General features: G+C 37.9%; 1 protein-coding gene across 5 annotated transcripts in view; it reads right to left on the bottom strand.

Moving 5' to 3' along the window:
* GALNT1 (polypeptide N-acetylgalactosaminyltransferase 1) overlaps nucleotides 1-17,650 on the bottom strand; it is an 87,707-nt gene that overhangs the window by 21,258 nt on the left and 48,799 nt on the right. For 3 of the 5 annotated variants that reach the window (XM_066185376.1, XM_066185368.1, XM_066185385.1), the window contains 2 exons: nucleotides 17,023-17,197; nucleotides 3,523-3,689 (listed from right to left, as the gene is read on the bottom strand). In XM_066185376.1, the coding sequence (XP_066041473.1) occupies nucleotides 3,523-3,689; nucleotides 17,023-17,197 (342 nt within the window). The remainder of the gene's footprint in view (nucleotides 1-3,522; nucleotides 3,690-17,022; nucleotides 17,198-17,650) is intronic. The other 2 variants (XM_066185392.1, XM_066185402.1) reach the window with 1 other exon arrangement.

Raw genomic sequence — 17,650 nt, 5'->3', positions numbered from 1 at the left:
ACACAAACAGAATACTTAAGCAGCAAACATAAACCCTTCACATCTTCAGGCATCGTACCCTCCTGTTTTGTTTAATGTAAAAGCATGCTTGATGGAACCATAACAAGTTCTTGGAAAACAGAACAAAAAAAACTTCCTCTAAGTAATTGTCGAAAATAACAACAAATAAAAGATGCCTAAGTGATCTGAAATGAAGATCACAGGCTTCAAAAAGAAACACTGGAACAGGTTGAGTAACACCAACAAAGAAAGTATGAAATGCTCTGTCTTTCAGCCTGGAATTAAGTTAATTTGTTTTTATTACCAAACCCAGAAACAGAAAATTTATCTAGAGAAAGCCACATGCTTTTCTAAGTGGACTATAATTCTATGATTCATAGTGAGAACACTTATTGCTATGTTGAAATTGATTTTTTTCTAAAACAGAAAACGAAGAGGCAAAACATAAGTAATATGATGTCTACATATTCTAATATTAGCTAGCTCTTTATTTCTAGGTCATACTGAAAGCTGACTCGTCTCAAATAATAATTAGCACTGATTTGAATTAGTGCCAAGAACTGTTTTGATAAATAAAATGCAGTTTTACATAAAGGTTAAAAAACTGCAATATATCAAGGAGTATAATTACAAATCACCCACAAGCGCAAAAAGCAAAAATTTGATGTCCCGCCTTTGTAAAAGCAGAAGTTGATCATGTCTCTCATTTAATCTGGAATACGTTTCTGTGGCACTTTGCATAGGCATTTCTCCCCTGCTGCCAGAATGTAATTGTGTTTAATGCTTCTACTCTTTCTTACAAATTGCTCTGGAATTAGTTGAAGCACTTAGAGTTGATGCCTTAAGTTTTAACTTCCATATTTTCCAGATTCTGTACTGCATTAGTATATAACTCTGAACTTCATATGAAGTGTTAGCAAGTCCTCTTCACAGTTTAGTTAGACAAAACAATCCTTTTCCAGCCAGAGGACCAAGGACACTATTGCAGCTTTAGGCTCAAGAAGTATAAACAACAGAGAACTGAGGAGAGCAAACTGGGAGGATGGGACTTCATAACCTGAAGCTGTAATTGGACAATGACCCCAGTATGTAAATGGACCAAAACTTATAAAAGTGTGAAAACTCATGATTCAGGGTCCATCTTGGGTGTAGCCATGGCCAGGCTCTTATACTGCCCAAAGTATATCCCTTGAAGGCCTTCTAATAAATACCTACTTTATTCCTTTAACACTGCCCAGCCTCTGTTCCAGAAAGCCTCTCTAGGCATCAGAGTTTGGTAAAAAAGGAAAAGCAAAAGCCAAGTGAGAGTGCCTAAGAGAGGAAAGCAGCAGAGACAAGTGCAAACACAACCCAAGTGCATGTGCTGTGCTTCCTCAGGAAAGCAGAGTGGTGAGAGCACAGTTGGCTGATGGGATCTGTCCTTGGCTACTCCACAGGCAGCCATGTTTTACACCTAGCCAGTGTGGGATGGGCCAGCTAGCACCCAGGCATCATGTACACACACATAACATGAAGGAGCCATTCAGCATATTTGCTACCACCTTAGTGCTGGAGCAAAAATCCACTTCTAATGGTCTTCAGCTTCAAAAGCTTCTGTTAACCATGATAGGTTCCTAACTACCCTAAAACCTCCCACCGGCCACTGTAACCCGTGTACCATAGGGCTCCTTGGGGCAAATACAGCACCTCTCTTCATACACACAAATCTTGTCATCTGGACGACAATCAGACATCTTACTCTGAAGATGGAATTACCATAAGCAGCAAAACATGAATTTTGCATCACTGGAATGAGAAGTGACAGGCAGAAATCTCTGTATGCTGTAAAACACTTTGATGTCTGACACATGGGAATTCCTTCTGATACAGGCAACAGTGTACAACTGGTGGCTGTCAAGACTTTTTCTCTAGTGGCCTACTAGCCACTGGTTCTAGTAGAAAACTTTCAAAATCAAAATAGAGGGGAAAAAAGGTGGATCAATATTAAAAATATGGATGTGTTTTATTTAGTAAACCTGTACTATTCTCTCATCTCCGTTTGCCAACAAAGGAAAAAAAGTACTTCATAGCCCACACCACCAAGAAATATTAAGCAAAGAATAAGCCAAATATCAACTATTAACCAAAATTAAATGTTAATTATTATACAGAATATTATTTTTATTTCTAATATGCTGCAATTTAAAAATACTATGAAGATTAAAATCTAAACAATATTTTACAAAAAAAAATCAGCTTCAAGTTTTGCTTATTATGCATGGCAAGTTTCATTCTGTAGCACGGACTTTTCATCTGGACCACTTTTTATTAAGAAATTTAACCTCTTGCAGCACAGAAACTGAATTTTAACTTCCCATGAACTGAATAATCAAAATTGATCCCTCTGAACACCAAGCCTAATGGATAGTAAATTTACATGTGTGCAAGAGAGTCCCCTTTGCTATTACTCACCATGTGATTCAAGCATTAAACGCCCTCAAGCTGTATGAATGTGCTAAAATTTCAAACGCAAAACACTAAAACTGTAACAGAATAAGCCCCCTAGCAAACACAAAGCCCATGCTGCTAGCAGAAGAGTAACCAGACAGATGAAGTTACACCAGCTTTCAGTGCAGAATGATCCATCTGTGTTCCAAAATGGGCACTGCTCCCTCTGCCTCCCCCTGCCCCGGGTGCTGTGTTGTGCTAAGGAGAGCTAAGCCCACATCAAATCAGCTTGAGTTTTCAAAATTGTCTTGGGTTATGTAACAAAAAAAAAAAAAGTTTATTCTATTCCATCTGTTGAAACCGGTTGGGGAGGTGTAACTCCAGGGGAAGTATCTCTTCTTGTCTCTTGTAACTGCAGGGGGAAGTGGGGCGGCTGCCTTCTCATAACGGGCCAGCTATTAAAACTGGGTAGGGCATTATTCCTTATCTCTTTCCACCCTCCGGGGGATATCTTTTGGTAATGGGCCATTAAGGCTCACCAATGACATGACACATTACATCATCCCATTGTGAGATGCTCCACCCAGCGGTGGGAGCCAAACTGTTCCTACCTAGCTAAAAACTGAGACATAGGGACACCAGATTCTGGTTTCCCACTGGATTTCTGAAGGAAAACTGGATCCATCTCGCCATTACTGGACCCTTTCTACAAGGACCACCTCTACACCAACAGAACTACATCTGCCACTTCAGGAGGGCTTACTTTGGGCTCCTTCCAACAACACTCTGACCAACAGGGCATCAGATTGTATTTCTGACTCTGTCAGAGTTTCTAGGATTTTCTGTTTGTTTTGTTTGCTTGTTTTTTGTACAAGTACCTTTGTATTCTTATTTTTTCTAGTAAAGAACTGCTATTCCTATTCCCAAATCTTTGCCTGAAAAGTCCTTAAGTGCAAAATTACAATAATTCAGAGGGGGGAAGGGGGTTACATTCTCCATTCCAAGGGAAACTCCAGCTTTCCCTGGCAGATACATTTCTTGCCAAACCAAGACAAATATCAAGAGCAGCAAGCTAAGCTTTGACGTTGTCCTTACCTCTCTCACTGGCATCATCAACGAGGACAATCTCCTCCAGCATGTGCCGCGGGGAGCGGTTGATGACACTGTGCACGGTCCGCAGCAGCGTGCTCCAGGCTTCGTTGTGAAACACAATGACAACGCTCGTTGTGGGAAGGTTGTCTGCATACACCTTCGTTTTACACCTACAAGCCAAATTAGAGCAGGTGTTTGTAAAAGTCAAGCCTTCAGTTAGAGCTGCAAGTCTGAGGTTTCTCTCTACTAACATCCCTGATATATCAGTTTTATGCAGAGTGTGACAAAGGAGCACACAGTGCACATTTTATACATGCTCAAAGTGCTGTAAAGTTTATCAATTTAAAAGAGAATTGTATTCACTTTCCAAAGTTAGCATAGAAAATCATGGGTTTAGCTCTCCTAACAGCATATATAGGGTTTTTATGTAAACTATGACATACACTTCGAGTAACCGCAAATTGCAGCCAAAATTTTTGCATTCTGCTACACTACTTTAAAACAAATCTTTTCATTATCTTCTAGAAAAATCAATACACTGTACACAAAGTACTGATCACCATTATGAAAAAATTCCAATTCTGCTCTAAAATATAACAACACAAATGTAAGTGTTCTCTGCACAGATCTGCTCCTCCTGCACATTTAAAAATGACACAGTTACTTATGTAAGATTTGATGTTATTAATCCTTTAAGAATCAAAATTAAAGAGATATACGCAGATCCAAACAAAAGGAAAACACCGAGGTGGAAAAAGAAATATATTCAATGGAGCTCCATTCCAACAAAAAAGCTTTTATTAGATCCCAAATTGTTGAGTCAGTTCACTGTAATGAAACCTGATCTAAACGCTACAAAAATACATTAACAAGTATTCATGACTATCATCCTAACAGCAGCACTGTCCAAGGGCTTGAGAAGCAGAGTGCATATCCTCTACCCTAAATAGACAAAAGCAATGCTTAAGGAACAGCCTGCCAATACAACAGGATCACGGTGTCAGCATCTAATTCCATGCCAAACAGCGACACCAGGAATGTCAGCCAGAACTCGGCTCCCAACATCAATATTTTATTTGCTGGATAACTCCTTTATCCAGAACCCTTCTCAGAGCAGCTCTTGCAGCAAACCAGCATTTCACCTCTGAGGTGGTGACAAAAGCCCACCGTGCACAGACATCTCAGAAAGGATCAGTAAGGCCAGGCGCAAATGAAGAAATACCTGGAAGAGCTTCTGTGAAATCATTTCTGAGAATTGAAGCAGTTGGATCAGGCACTATCTGCCTTCAATATTATACCTACTTATCATACAACCATGCCAAATTTAATTATTCATCGCACTGAACTGAACATTATAAAATCTTTATGGAAAGCTCCCAAATATCCTTATGTTATTGTGATTTATTTCACATGTAAAAAAAAAAAACAAACCCAAACTTGCAAAGCATGCCAGTTGAAAAAGCTACTTCTTTGTATCCCTTGAAAAATAAAATAGCTTTTCACAAAAACACTATGAATTTCAGATGAAAAATTCAATCATAAGCCAAATAATTTTATCCCCATGTTTGCCACTTGTTCAGTGTACTTTGCTACTTTAAAACCAAAATGTTTTATTCCTTCTGCTGCACTGCTCCCTAGACCAGAAAATAAGGCTCTGATTGTAGACCTTCACTACAATAGTAATACAAATCCACCAATTCCTCCTCTACTTTTTGGAAGAATATTTGTAAAAATTTGAGAGAAGCCTGTTAGCAATTCTCTATGAAAAGCAGTAACAATGTGTCATTCACCAGGAATATCATGCTGGTATAGCCACAGGATCTACTATTGTAGTATGAAATCTCTCATCTTCAGCCTTGCCTTTTATCATGGTTTTACAGAAAATTTTGTTTTACTGAGCTCAAATCAATTAACTGGTACAAACGTCAGCCAGGTGATCAGGGACTACAATGTTTATACAGCATTACACTGGCTGCAGTATAAATATATCAAAACATTTGAAATGTCGTTGAGGGGGAACTTTTTAGCACTAACAGGAAGGCTTACAGGAATTTTTTCAGGATCCTCCTCCTCACTGCAAGGCATTCCTCCTGCTCTGTCCTGCAGAAGGTGAATCTCCACTTTGCCATAATGAAACATATCTATTCTCACCCCCAGAGATCACCCCTTCCTGGGGTAACAGCTTAGGAGTGACCCTACACTGGCAATTGGTTGCTGGCTGGGTTTAACCCATGACACTTGCTTACCAACAAGTAAAAGGTTGGTAAAAAAACATTAAAAATATGTTGGTATAAAAACATTAAAAATACGTTACTGCCAGGTGTAACACAGGGGTGGTTTCATAAGAAAACTGGCTTGGCCTTTTTGAATGCTATTCTTAATAAAGTGTTTGGTCTGAAATTATTATGGAAAGATTCACTGATGCAGGCAAGACAAATGAAAGGGTTGAAAGTACGAGACCTGGTTTTTAATAAGTCTTTTACCTGCCCTTCTACACATACTTTTTAGCTCTATCTGTACAAATTGCTGTGAATACATACAAATAAAAACTCCTGCTTTTTATTCTGAAAACACTGGTAACTCCTTCCCCCCAGAAATACATTGCTGCAGAATATAAGACAAATAAAATAGAACACTTGATGTCTATGATTAGACATTAGCCTTCTAAGAAAAGCTCACGTTTTATTCTATTAACAAACATTTAAATTAAGATTTCCTTTTGTCTTTCATTTGAAAACAAATTACCCTAGAAAGGAGTACTATAGAATTTAAAATAAAGCATTAGCTTCAACCAAGTTATGCAACATTAGAAGCAGAATAAAACCATGAGGGGTATGACACACAGGCTATGAATTAAGAACAATTTGAATTTTAATAAGCTACTAATACATTATGTTCCTTTTGTTGGATCATGCCTCAAACAGTTTTAAAATTGAGTGCATAGCATTAGGAAGGCATACCATCTCCAGTAATTTAATGAAGACTCCACACAGAAGCTGAGTGTCTGCTCCTCATGGAATGCATCATCCATTCCTCAATCTACTGCATTCACTATGCAAATTCTCAGCTAATGTGACTCCATATATTATTTAGATTGTGGAAACTCCCCAAGAAGATCACATATTTTAAATAAAAACAGAGACTTCTGTCCTATTACCTGAAGACACAAAAAAAGAACAGGCCAGATTGTTAAATTACAGTCAGAGTGATGAAAAAAGGAGGGGAAGTTTGGAGTGACGGCTTTTGTCTTCCCAAGTCCCTGTGATGGGTGATGAAGCCCTGCTTTCCTGGAGATGGCTGAACACCTGCCTGCCCACGGGCAGTGGTGCATAGATCCCTTGTACGTGTGGCTTTTGCTTTCCTCATTAAGCTGAATATCTCAACTCCTAAGTCTTTTCACTTCTACCCTTCTGATTTTCTCCCCCAGCCCACTGTCGAGGCAGTGAGCAAATGGCTGCATAGCGCTTAGTTGCCAACTAGGGTCAAACCGCAACAGAAATAAAGTGGAAAATTACTTAGGAAATAGAATTGAAATTAGCAAATATTTTTAATGCCCCATTAAAATCAAATGTGAGAAAAAATAATCAAGTTTGGCACCTAGGCTTTTAAAATCTGTTTTACAAGCACACAACTATAAAGACATGACTCTGCTCTGACCTTTGTAATATGTTCACACTTGCTCTTCACAGAATTTCATCTTTTTGCAATCTTGCATCATATATTCGGAATATTGAGTACTGCATTCTGGTCTGGGGCCTTTAACATAAGAAGAGCATGCACTTGTTGGAGCAAGTCCAAAGGAAAGCCACAAAGATGATCCAAGGGCACCTCTCCTATGTAGGCAGGCTGAGAGAGCTGGGGTTGTTCAGCCTGGAGAAGAGAAAGCTCTGGAGAGACATTATAGCACCTTCAGGACCTAAAGGGGGTATAAGTGAACTGGAGAAGAGCTTTTTACAAGGGTCTGTGAATGACATGACAAGGGAGAATGTCTTTAAACTGAAATAGGGTCAGTTTAGATTAGATAATAGGAATAAATCCTTTACTGGACGGTGATGAGACACTGGAACAGGTTGCCCAGATTGTGGATGACCCTGCAAGTGTTCACAGCCAGACTGGATGGGACTTTTAGCAACCTGGCCTAGGAGAAAGTGTCCCTGCCCACAGGAGTGGGGTTGGAACTAGATGAGCTTTAAGGTTCTTTCCAACACAAATCATACCATTCCACAATTCTAGGATCCTGTGATTCTACAGGAATAGTTTGTAGTTCATTACAACTACATAGTTAGTCCACATCTCCCCAAGAACACCCCCCAAGGGCAGTGTAACAAGTCAGAATACTTTATAACTTGAAATCAAGTTTAAAGGACTAAAAGCAAAGAAAGGTGGACAGATCCTAGCATTTATCTATAACACTCCTAAAGAAGAACAATGACAGCAAAATAAATACATGTTGCTGTCCCTTACACCCTGTACCCAGAATTCAAAGTTTTAAATCCATTAGAAAAGCCTTTTAAATGAAAGTCTAAAAGCTACTGTGAGTTTTGTTTTGCTTGTCATTATTGTGATTCTTTGTAAAAGTGTAAGCTGAATCTCTCATAGAAGCTCTGCACGTTTTACATGGTGAGGTGTTCAGAAAAAAACCTGAGAGAATTTTATTCAAGGGATTAAGTATAACCACTTGGAAACTACCTGATGCTACTTCAAATGCATCTGAAGAGCCTCTGAATAAACTGCTTTCCTACATTCTCTTCCAGCCCAAAGTACAAATAGTCCACAGGAGACATTACAAAAATAACCAGAAGAGACAACAAGTAAGGCAATTTTGTTCAAATAAAATTAAGCCATTAAATCTCAGTTTAATTGTTGCTTCAGCACAAACTTTCAGGCAAAGAAGACAATGTTTCATTTTGTACTTTCTACAACATCACAACCATACACACTCAATCCTTCTCCACATCTGACAGAACTGGAAGCCTCTCTTCTCTCACACGAGTGACAGAATAAGGGAACAAATGTATTTGCCACTGACAGGGAAGAAGAAATCTACCATATGATCCTACAGGATGCTTCAATTGAATTTATCAGAAGGTGAAATCTATCTGATCTCTTCAGCGTCCAACTCAGAGATAAAAAAGCTACCCACTCTAGCCGCAGCCCGGCATGCAGAGACTCCAGAAACTTGGGACATGACCTGTGCTGTCCTCATGCTGCCTCTCTCAGTTTACTGTTGGGTCTTTGACAAACATTTCAAATATTACATTAGAAAAACCCTGAACCAGTGCAGCTATTTTATTACAGAATAGCACTTGGCATTTTATCAATATTATAAAATTGCATTCATGGATCAATTTACTTAGAAATTATTCCTGAAACCCAAGACTGAGTGCTACATGTGTAATGTTGGCAAATCTTGAAAGACATATATTTACAATGTTTGTAGTGATCCCTGCACACCCCTCAAAGGCACGCTAAATCATTTCTGAAAGTGAAAAACAAGGATTTACTATTTGGATAGCTCTTAAATACCTTTTCATAGGCCAAAAAGCCACACCCCAAACAAAGCTACACGCAAGGAAGAGGTCTTGTAGGAAATCAGTTATACACTACCTTAATACTTATGCAGTGAGACACAATGAAGAAAACCTCTTTCACTGAGGCAAAACATGAAATAAATTCCAGGTAATTTTCTAGAAAGATGAGGCCATAATTACAGTCTGCATTACAAATAAATGTTAAATTTCTGAAATACTAAAGGGCAGATATCTACCCCTTCTGATGCTGCCAACATGTTATTCTCCACAGAGGAAAAAAGAGAGAACAAGTTACACATTGGAACTTTTTTTTTTAATATGGATTGTTCCAAACAAGGCCACTGATACTTACCTAGTCATGAAAATTAACAGAGTCAGACACTACCTGAGCCATGATTTGCTCTACTTGTTTCCTGTTTTATTCCCATATTCCACCAGCCTTTCAGAGGAACAAGTCATGAACAATAATTTACAACGGCTCAAGAACATTAACAGCAGTAAAACATGTATGCAATCCTTGTTTTCTAGCCCAATGCACACAGCCCAGAGCACTCTGATAAAGGACAGAGATGGAACACAAGTGAAAGTATCTCCGGTGCACTGAGCAGCTCAGTTGGGAAATCCCAGTGGAGCTCAGATTGGTGCTCGTACGTGCAGTACGATAACACAGTGCCAATGCATTTTTGGAAGCTGAACTAGCAACAGATTGGGGCAGGAAGGGAAGCATGTTTAGTCATCTTACAAATTTAGTACAATCTTTTATCTTGCATACTACAAACAACAGTTATAAATAAAAACTGCAGTTATAAATAAACTGCATCTCAGGAATTAAATTTGACAATGACACGTAGGAATAATCCAAGTCTTGCTGAAAATCAGGTTAGAGTTGAAGTATTGAGGAAATACTACACAGCACAGCCTCCATAATAAATTTATTTAATATTACTGATGCAGTACAAACAACGCACATTTCAGTATTAAAATATATTGAGAGTCTCTGGAAAGTAAGCATCAGTATCCTTTGACTTGAAAACACACATTTATTTTCCTCTGAGGTTACAAAAGTTAATTCCAGATCAATAGAAAACAAAATCAGAAAATCTGAACTCCCCTCATGAAACCTCAGGTTTAATTACTGATATCTGATGAATATCACTGCAGTGCTATAAAATGTCAGTATACCATTGCTTACCTGTTCATTTGCCTTAAGTTATAGCCTGCAATAAAGTTAATGTAACAGAGCTGAGGCACAGCTATGCCCAGCAAAAAAAACACCTCTCTACTTAAATCACAGGTCAAAACAAGTTTTGAAATAAGACTCTGAGAGTCACCCCAAAGTTGCTGAGACTGACCTACATTTCCATCAAGGAAGAATGCTCTGTAGCAGGGTGTCAGAGAAAATGTCAAAACACTGCACCAAGAACCACCAGGACTCAAGTAACATGGTGTTTTTCTGGTAAACACTGACTTAGTCTTTCCTGGATCACAGAATACGCTGAGTTGGAAGGGATGCAAAAAGATCATCGAGTATAAGCAGCAGTCTCATAATATCATTTAAGAGGGGGTGCTAAAGAATCTGATTTTTACATAAACTTTAAGAACACTCCAAGCTCCTAAATTGAAGACAATCAAGCTGGATAAAGATCCGATTTTCATATAGAACCAAGTCTTCTGAGAGATATGGGATCACTAGCTGTTGTAACATGTCAAACCACATTTCACTACTCAGACTTTGCACACAACCACAGCTTTAACTTGCAACAGAACAAAGAGAATGCACTGCAGATAAGGTTGCAACAAAACTTCACGCTACCCTGAACCTGCTTTTCCCAATCAAATCATAACAATTCATTTTAGAGAGAAGTCTTCTTTTCTATAATTCATATCACAACTTCAATTAATCTTTCTGAACAGGAGCCCTGAATGCAGGCAAATCCCTTATCCTCATTTAAGCATTTCAACGCAGCCTGCTTAATATCTGCCTTCAATAGTATTACATAATTTACCTGACATCAAGAGTATGAAATTTTCCTTTCTTCTGATCTCAAAGATTTGGATATAAGAAAGGTCGCATTATCTCATGAGTCAAGTAGAAATCTTCTTAAACCCTGAAAACAAAATCCAAAATGGTTCTTAAAACCATTGTGGTTACAGAATTCAAGCAGAACTTCACAAAAATAATAGTAGCTGCAATTGACTATTTTCCTTATCCTGAAAGTGATCACAGAAAAGCACCTCTTGACAGACGCAAAACCAATTCTGTCCTCAGAGACTGAAATTGAACCTTAAAATCTCTAGACCAATTATTTTCCATACCTGACCTAACAATTTGAATAAATTTCAGGATATGGCAGCTCATCCAAAATGGATGAGCATGAATAAGAAGACTGCAACTAAGAATGAGACTGCCAAGTTTTTGTGTACATATACATCTGGATATATACATATATATATATATTTCTGTGTGTGTATAGTGTAACCTCCCCCCACCACGCCTCCAGAAAACCAGTTTACAGGAAGTAAGCTGATTTTTAAAGTTATTCTTTCCCCTCTAAGCTTCCTCTAGGGAAAAGGTTTACAGGGAATTTCTTTCAGCTAACTCACTAAATCAATGTGAACAAGAACAATTCCAAACATTGATTCTACAAGGGGCCAGTAACAAGCTATAGGCACCACAAAAGCCAGATGAAAAAATACGCCTGCCTGAAAGAACAGTAAAGTCTTTAATACCTCACATGCTTTCAGACTTCCATGACATTGCTGGAAGTTACATTGCTGGTGATGAGATCAGCGCATTTTCTTTACAGATGCCAGGTTAATTAACAGCCTGGATTTCTAGCTTGAGTCAAAATCTCATGAGTCTTCCACCACTTATGTTGACAACTTTGCTTTTTCTTTATTGTCTTTACATTACTACGACCTGAGCTAAATGAATACCCAAAATTCACAAAGTATATCATAATTTATGGAACTATTTAAATCCCTATGGCCTTACAGGGATTTTAATACTCAGGTTCTGTAAGAAAGCTTTTCTCCTCTCATATTCCACATAATCCAGTGTGACTGTGGGCTGCTGCCAAAAGCAATAAACCCACCTTTCACCATTACAGTTTTGTCCCATCTCCTTCTTTCCACCAGATCTGGCAGGCATATGGCTGCTGTGCATGTTGTTTCAGTTTGCTGAATCAACAAACTATAATTGTTTCCACTTTTTGGTGTCCATCCAGTCAGTGAACATCCAGGCCACACAATCATCAGATTAGTATCAACAGAAGTGATGAGGAAACTTCTTTCATCTGCAGTCCACATTTCTACCAAATTATACAAAGTATAAAACTACCCCTTAGCTATTCTCATGCATTAACTAAGTAGAGAGCAGACTTTCACAAGCCTCATACAGAAGCAAATACCTTGAGTGCCTTCTTTTCAAAAACCCAAGAAATATCACAGAGTTCCAAGTGCAAACTCTTGCATGTGTGCCTTCATTTGTTTTATTACAAATAGTTCTACTCAAGCTATTTTCCTGACATTGAGATTGTGTTAATTTTATGGATGTGTTATATTTTGATTCACCTACAGTGTCTTAAAGTATAGAGCAAATAAAATTTGCTTTGAGAAGTTAAAAATCCAAATTCCAGTGTATTCTCACATGTATATGTCATACTTAAAAATAACATTACGTTTTTAAAGCGCAGATATGAAAACCAGATTGTGGTAACTGAAAACATTTTATTGTATCATCTAATTAATGGTGCCTAAATCTAAATTCTGCTTTTTCTAACCAAAGATATGACAGAATCGGTCAGAACTACTATTTTACTAGATTTACTCAGAAAGAAGACCAGCATAATTGCCATAAACTTTGCCAAAACATACATGTAACTTAGAAGAATGGCTTTTAACCTAGAAAATTGTTTATTTTCTCCCAATTGTGGAAGTAAGTTTGACAGCAGGGTAGTTTGATCCAGAAAAAAAAAAAAAAACTTCCAATAATAACAATCTGACAACATTAATGTACCAGTTAAACATGAAGATCTGAGAGATATGCACCTTTCTTTTTTCCATGAAGCGGATGAAGTTGCAATTTGCATTGATTTAAACACAGTTGACTCAAAATAGGTAGGGTCAGCTGGCTAAAAGCAGATTACACCTTAACATGACTTATAGCAGTCAAAATGCCATCACACCTACCTTTCTGAGTACAGACAGTTTGAGAAAATGAGAGTTAAAAGATCCCAGACTCTATGCAGAACTAACTGAGATATAATAAGATGTCTGATACCCTTAACTCTGGCAAAATTATAGCAACTGAAAAAAAGGAAAAGGAAGATCTTTTATGCCAAATTGTATAGAACCTGGAGCCTTGGAGAAAGGGTTGCTGAGGGATCAGCAAGGAGCGTGGATACTCCTGCTTGCTGCAGGTCTACTCGGGGAAGCCCCTCACTTTTCCAAGAAATATCAACCTGCAAAATATGATATCCTGCTAGCACTGCATCACAAGCTCCAGTGGGGACCAGAGTCTACGTGAACACAAAATCACTCTGTTGCAGCTATGCCTTCATTGTTTGAAGACTTGATTGCTTGTGCCTGAAAAAAGAAGTGTTTTAAGCAGCTCTTTTCAAGTGAAAAAAACTCAGAATTTGGTTTAAACTCTCGCAACAGGGAACAAATGTCTACTTAAAAGTTTTACATATTCCACAAATTGTTGACTAATGAGTTCAGGCTGGGAAGCTAAGCCTTAGAACACAATACTCATTCTTCATTTTACAAAGCAGTTTCTGAAGTAACATCCAACGGCACAGAGAGATAAACCAAGTCATTCAACATGTGCAAATTTCATGCTTTTAACCCCCCCTGCTTTCCAGCCTGAACACCAACCTAAAGCACAGAGGGACAGCCAAACACATATTTTACTCACTGCACCTATTTTATTCATTGCCTCCCTCATCTTCAGCAAAATCAAGGCAAGACTCCAGTGTTCCTGATCATCCATCTTTTACTCTTTGCTGTCATGTCAAGCCCACAGCTGCATATTTTCCTGGCAACTGTGAATCAACTCCCACTCTGATGATTGATTCACAGGCTAGAATAAGACATGCTTGCAAGAATAATTCTATTAACAACTTAAAACCACTCTGGTATGCACAGCTGCTTCTTCCCCTGCAACAGCTTTCCTCCAGAGGTTGTAGCCTTGTCCATTATATTAGTTTGTTACACTAACATGTCCCAGTTCAGATTCAAGGAAGTATCCAGGATAAAAAAAATTCTTCTGGTTTAGCTTTTTCTGTTGACCAAATCACACTCGGGGTAAAGAGAAGTAGAGCAAAGTTCCCAGTTACAGACACAAAGTGACCAGCAATTCAGGGGCACATCAATGATTTTATAGGTGTCGGTGTGCATCTCTAATTTTGTGCCAAATAATAACAATAGTTGTAAACCTGTAAATACAACTGGGGCACACTCAGCAGAAGAGAGATTCCAGCTTCTGTAGATGTCTTGTACTCAGGAGTTCCCTCAGCTGGAGAAGTGCCTAGAAGTTATTAAAGAAGCTCACATTTTCGTTCTTCTAGTAAGGGAACAAAATTTCTTGGCAGGAACAGGATGCCCAGAGTGGATCATCTGCAGAGAATAACCTATTAGCACTCCAGGACCAACACACTTGTCTTTGCATAGGTGATAGGGGTTTGGCAGAACTAGAAATCAATTGAAGGATAAAGCAGTCTACTTCAAAAACTGCTCTCCAGCTGACATGTCATGCCATTCCCATTAAATACATGTGGCAAATTGGTCCTGGCACTCTTAATTCCACCAGCTTTCCGATGATTAACCACTAGGCAAAACCTCTGCAGGCTTCTGTACTTCAGAAAAATTGACATGCTGGAGAATTAGAGGAGTTGAAATAATCACTTCTTCCGGCCACACCACATTAAAGAAAGCAACCCACAAAACTTGTGAAGAAAATAATTACATGGTTGAACAGCTAAGCGTGCCTTTGAACATATCCTGCTTTTTTAAAACCTTGACTGAAAGTGCTACTGGCAGCTGTGCTGTAGGCACATAAATGCGGTAAGGAATGATTAAAAATTACCCATTCTCCTTCTCCACAAACTATTTCCATGTTACCAGGGACATAGATAGAACAAGTTACAACAGAAGTAATTCCACTAACGCAGCATAGAGTATTTCTGACTTTGGAGTATTTTGACTAATCAGATAAATAGCTGCATCAGACATGCACACAACACCAGAGTATATTTATAGTGTTCACAATTCTAAGAATGGTTACAGTGTTCTGGAAAAGTAATACTGACCTGCACATACAGACTAAGATACCCTTGCATTGTAAACAGAGTACTGTTCTCAAATTTGCCAGAGAAATGTTAACATTCTCCATGACTTCTTAATTAGCATGACCTTATAAAGTACACAGTGAAAAAAGATGACAAATGGAAGGGATTTTTGGGAAGTGCTTTTCTCTCAAAAACTACTAAAAATGCATACACACATAAATGTTAAAATTTTGGCAGGAATTTACAAGAACAGAAAAATCCAACTCTGTCCTGAGAATATATACCTAAAATTTTATACCAGGATTCCACTTTCACGTACAGAGTATAGTGAGGGCATTGTATCCAGAAAAAAATGGAAAAGAGAAGCAAATACAACATTACAAAACTTATAGCACATGTCTCACTGTGAAACACAATAACTGCAGAGCAAAGTCAAATGTGGGAGATAAAAATTTCTACTTCGCTAAACTGGATTTTGAAATTGCAATTTCAATTGCCTGCAGACTTGAGTGATGCCTAGGTAATAATTTTTTAATAGTTTATAATAATTCCTTTTTCCTTTTTTGTCTAATTCAAAGTCTAGACCTCACAATGGTTACGATCAAGTCAACATTTTAGATCCTCAAATGTATGTTCTTATATTTGAAAATCGATTAAAAACCTACATTATTTCAATCTTGTGAAATCATATTTTGAAAAAGATGCCTCCATTATTAAGAACACCAGCAATGCATCGAGAACACCAGCACTACCAGGAACTCGCAGAACCACTTTCATCACAACAGATGAAGGCACTTACAAACCAGTTCTTTATCACTCATTAAAAATGAAAAGCACCAAAGAGCTTCATCTCACTCTGCTAATATTATCTTCTGAGGTAGGAGATGAAAACAAATTCATCCAGTAGCATCCTTATGTGTACAGCAGCAAAGCAGAGCTTCTAAAGAAATGGGATTTCTACAGCATATAATTCTTGCAAGACAATGTAGATAATTAGGAAAAATTTGTTTCATAAGTTTTATTCAATCTGAATGTCCCTTTCATAAAGAAGAGGGGTTGAGGTGGGGGGGGAACCATCAGCTAACCTGTCAGAGTAGTCCCAGAAGAGTAAAGCAATCTTATTTTTTTTGTTACAACAAGATTACAATTTTCTTTTTAATTACTTATGACTCAAATAGCTCTGAAAAGATCAATATTCTAGAGGCCAGATCAAAACCAAAACAGATGGATATTAGAAAATATTATAGTGCAATCCAAATGAGGCTTTGCACATTTCATTAGGTAAGAAAATTTTTGAAGTATTTCTCTCATCACCCAATCTTTTTTATTTTATATAATGCAGAATTTTAGTCTGCCTCATTACAAGCAGTGCATGAATTTTTCAAACAAGTGATTTTTGCCTGAAATGCCAATGCTTAAGTTAATTTTCCTTCAACCAAATTAATTTCTACTCCCTGAACAGACTTCATATTTGTAACCAGATTCAAAGTTAAATAACACTGAAGAAAACTGGTTTCTGCTGGTCCATTTTATTTTACAAATAATTATCTTATACACAGGAAATTCTCCAACTGTTTGCTTGAAGAGTAATATCTTAGAGACCTGCATTGTTGTTTTGGATTAGTCTTTGCACATTCTTCATTTAAAGAGAGTACAGTTTTAATATAACATAAAGTACTTACCCTTCTAACCTGACATCAGGTAAAGATCTGTTGAGTGCAATCATTTCACTTGCCATTAAATTAAATTGATTTATTTTAAACATTTCTTTCATTTTCTCTTGCTCTTCTTTTGGAATGACCACAGGCTTTCCCATCTCTCCTGGTCCTTCATGTGGTTTTTGTATGGGTTCTGGAACTTAGAAAAAATAAAATGTTACTAACTCCTTTTAAGCTTGTTTTTGTTTGTTTATACATTAACTTGCAGTGTAGGAGTGCTCACATACACAACAGTCCTAAACCCACTAGGTTTTGAAAGTGAAAACCAATCTTCACTTTTGGGAGTTTAACAGAAATAGTTAAGTGCTTTTCTTACACACCACAATTCATGTAAATAACCAATCAGGACTTATTTCTATTCACCATTACATCATAATTGACTTTATATAAAGTTCCTGTAAAGGAAAATTCAACTTTTCCAAGAAAGCCTGCATGTGCAAGAAAAATTTGGGATATAAATGAGGGGAGACCTCATCACAGTTACAGCTTCCTCATGATGGGAAGAGAAGGGGCAGGCACTGATCTCTTCTCTGTGGTGACCAGTGACAGGACCTGAGGGAGTGGCCTGAAGCTGAGTCTGAGGAGGTTTATA

This window comes from Chamaea fasciata, unplaced genomic scaffold (assembly GCF_029207755.1).
Source record: "Chamaea fasciata isolate MVZ Bird 193981 ecotype frontalis unplaced genomic scaffold, bChaFas1.0.hap1 SCAF_1, whole genome shotgun sequence".
Taxonomy (NCBI): Eukaryota; Metazoa; Chordata; class Aves; order Passeriformes; family Sylviidae; genus Chamaea; species Chamaea fasciata.
The sequence above is the reverse complement of the archived record's forward strand: the minus strand, read 5'-3'. Positions and strand labels throughout refer to the sequence as shown.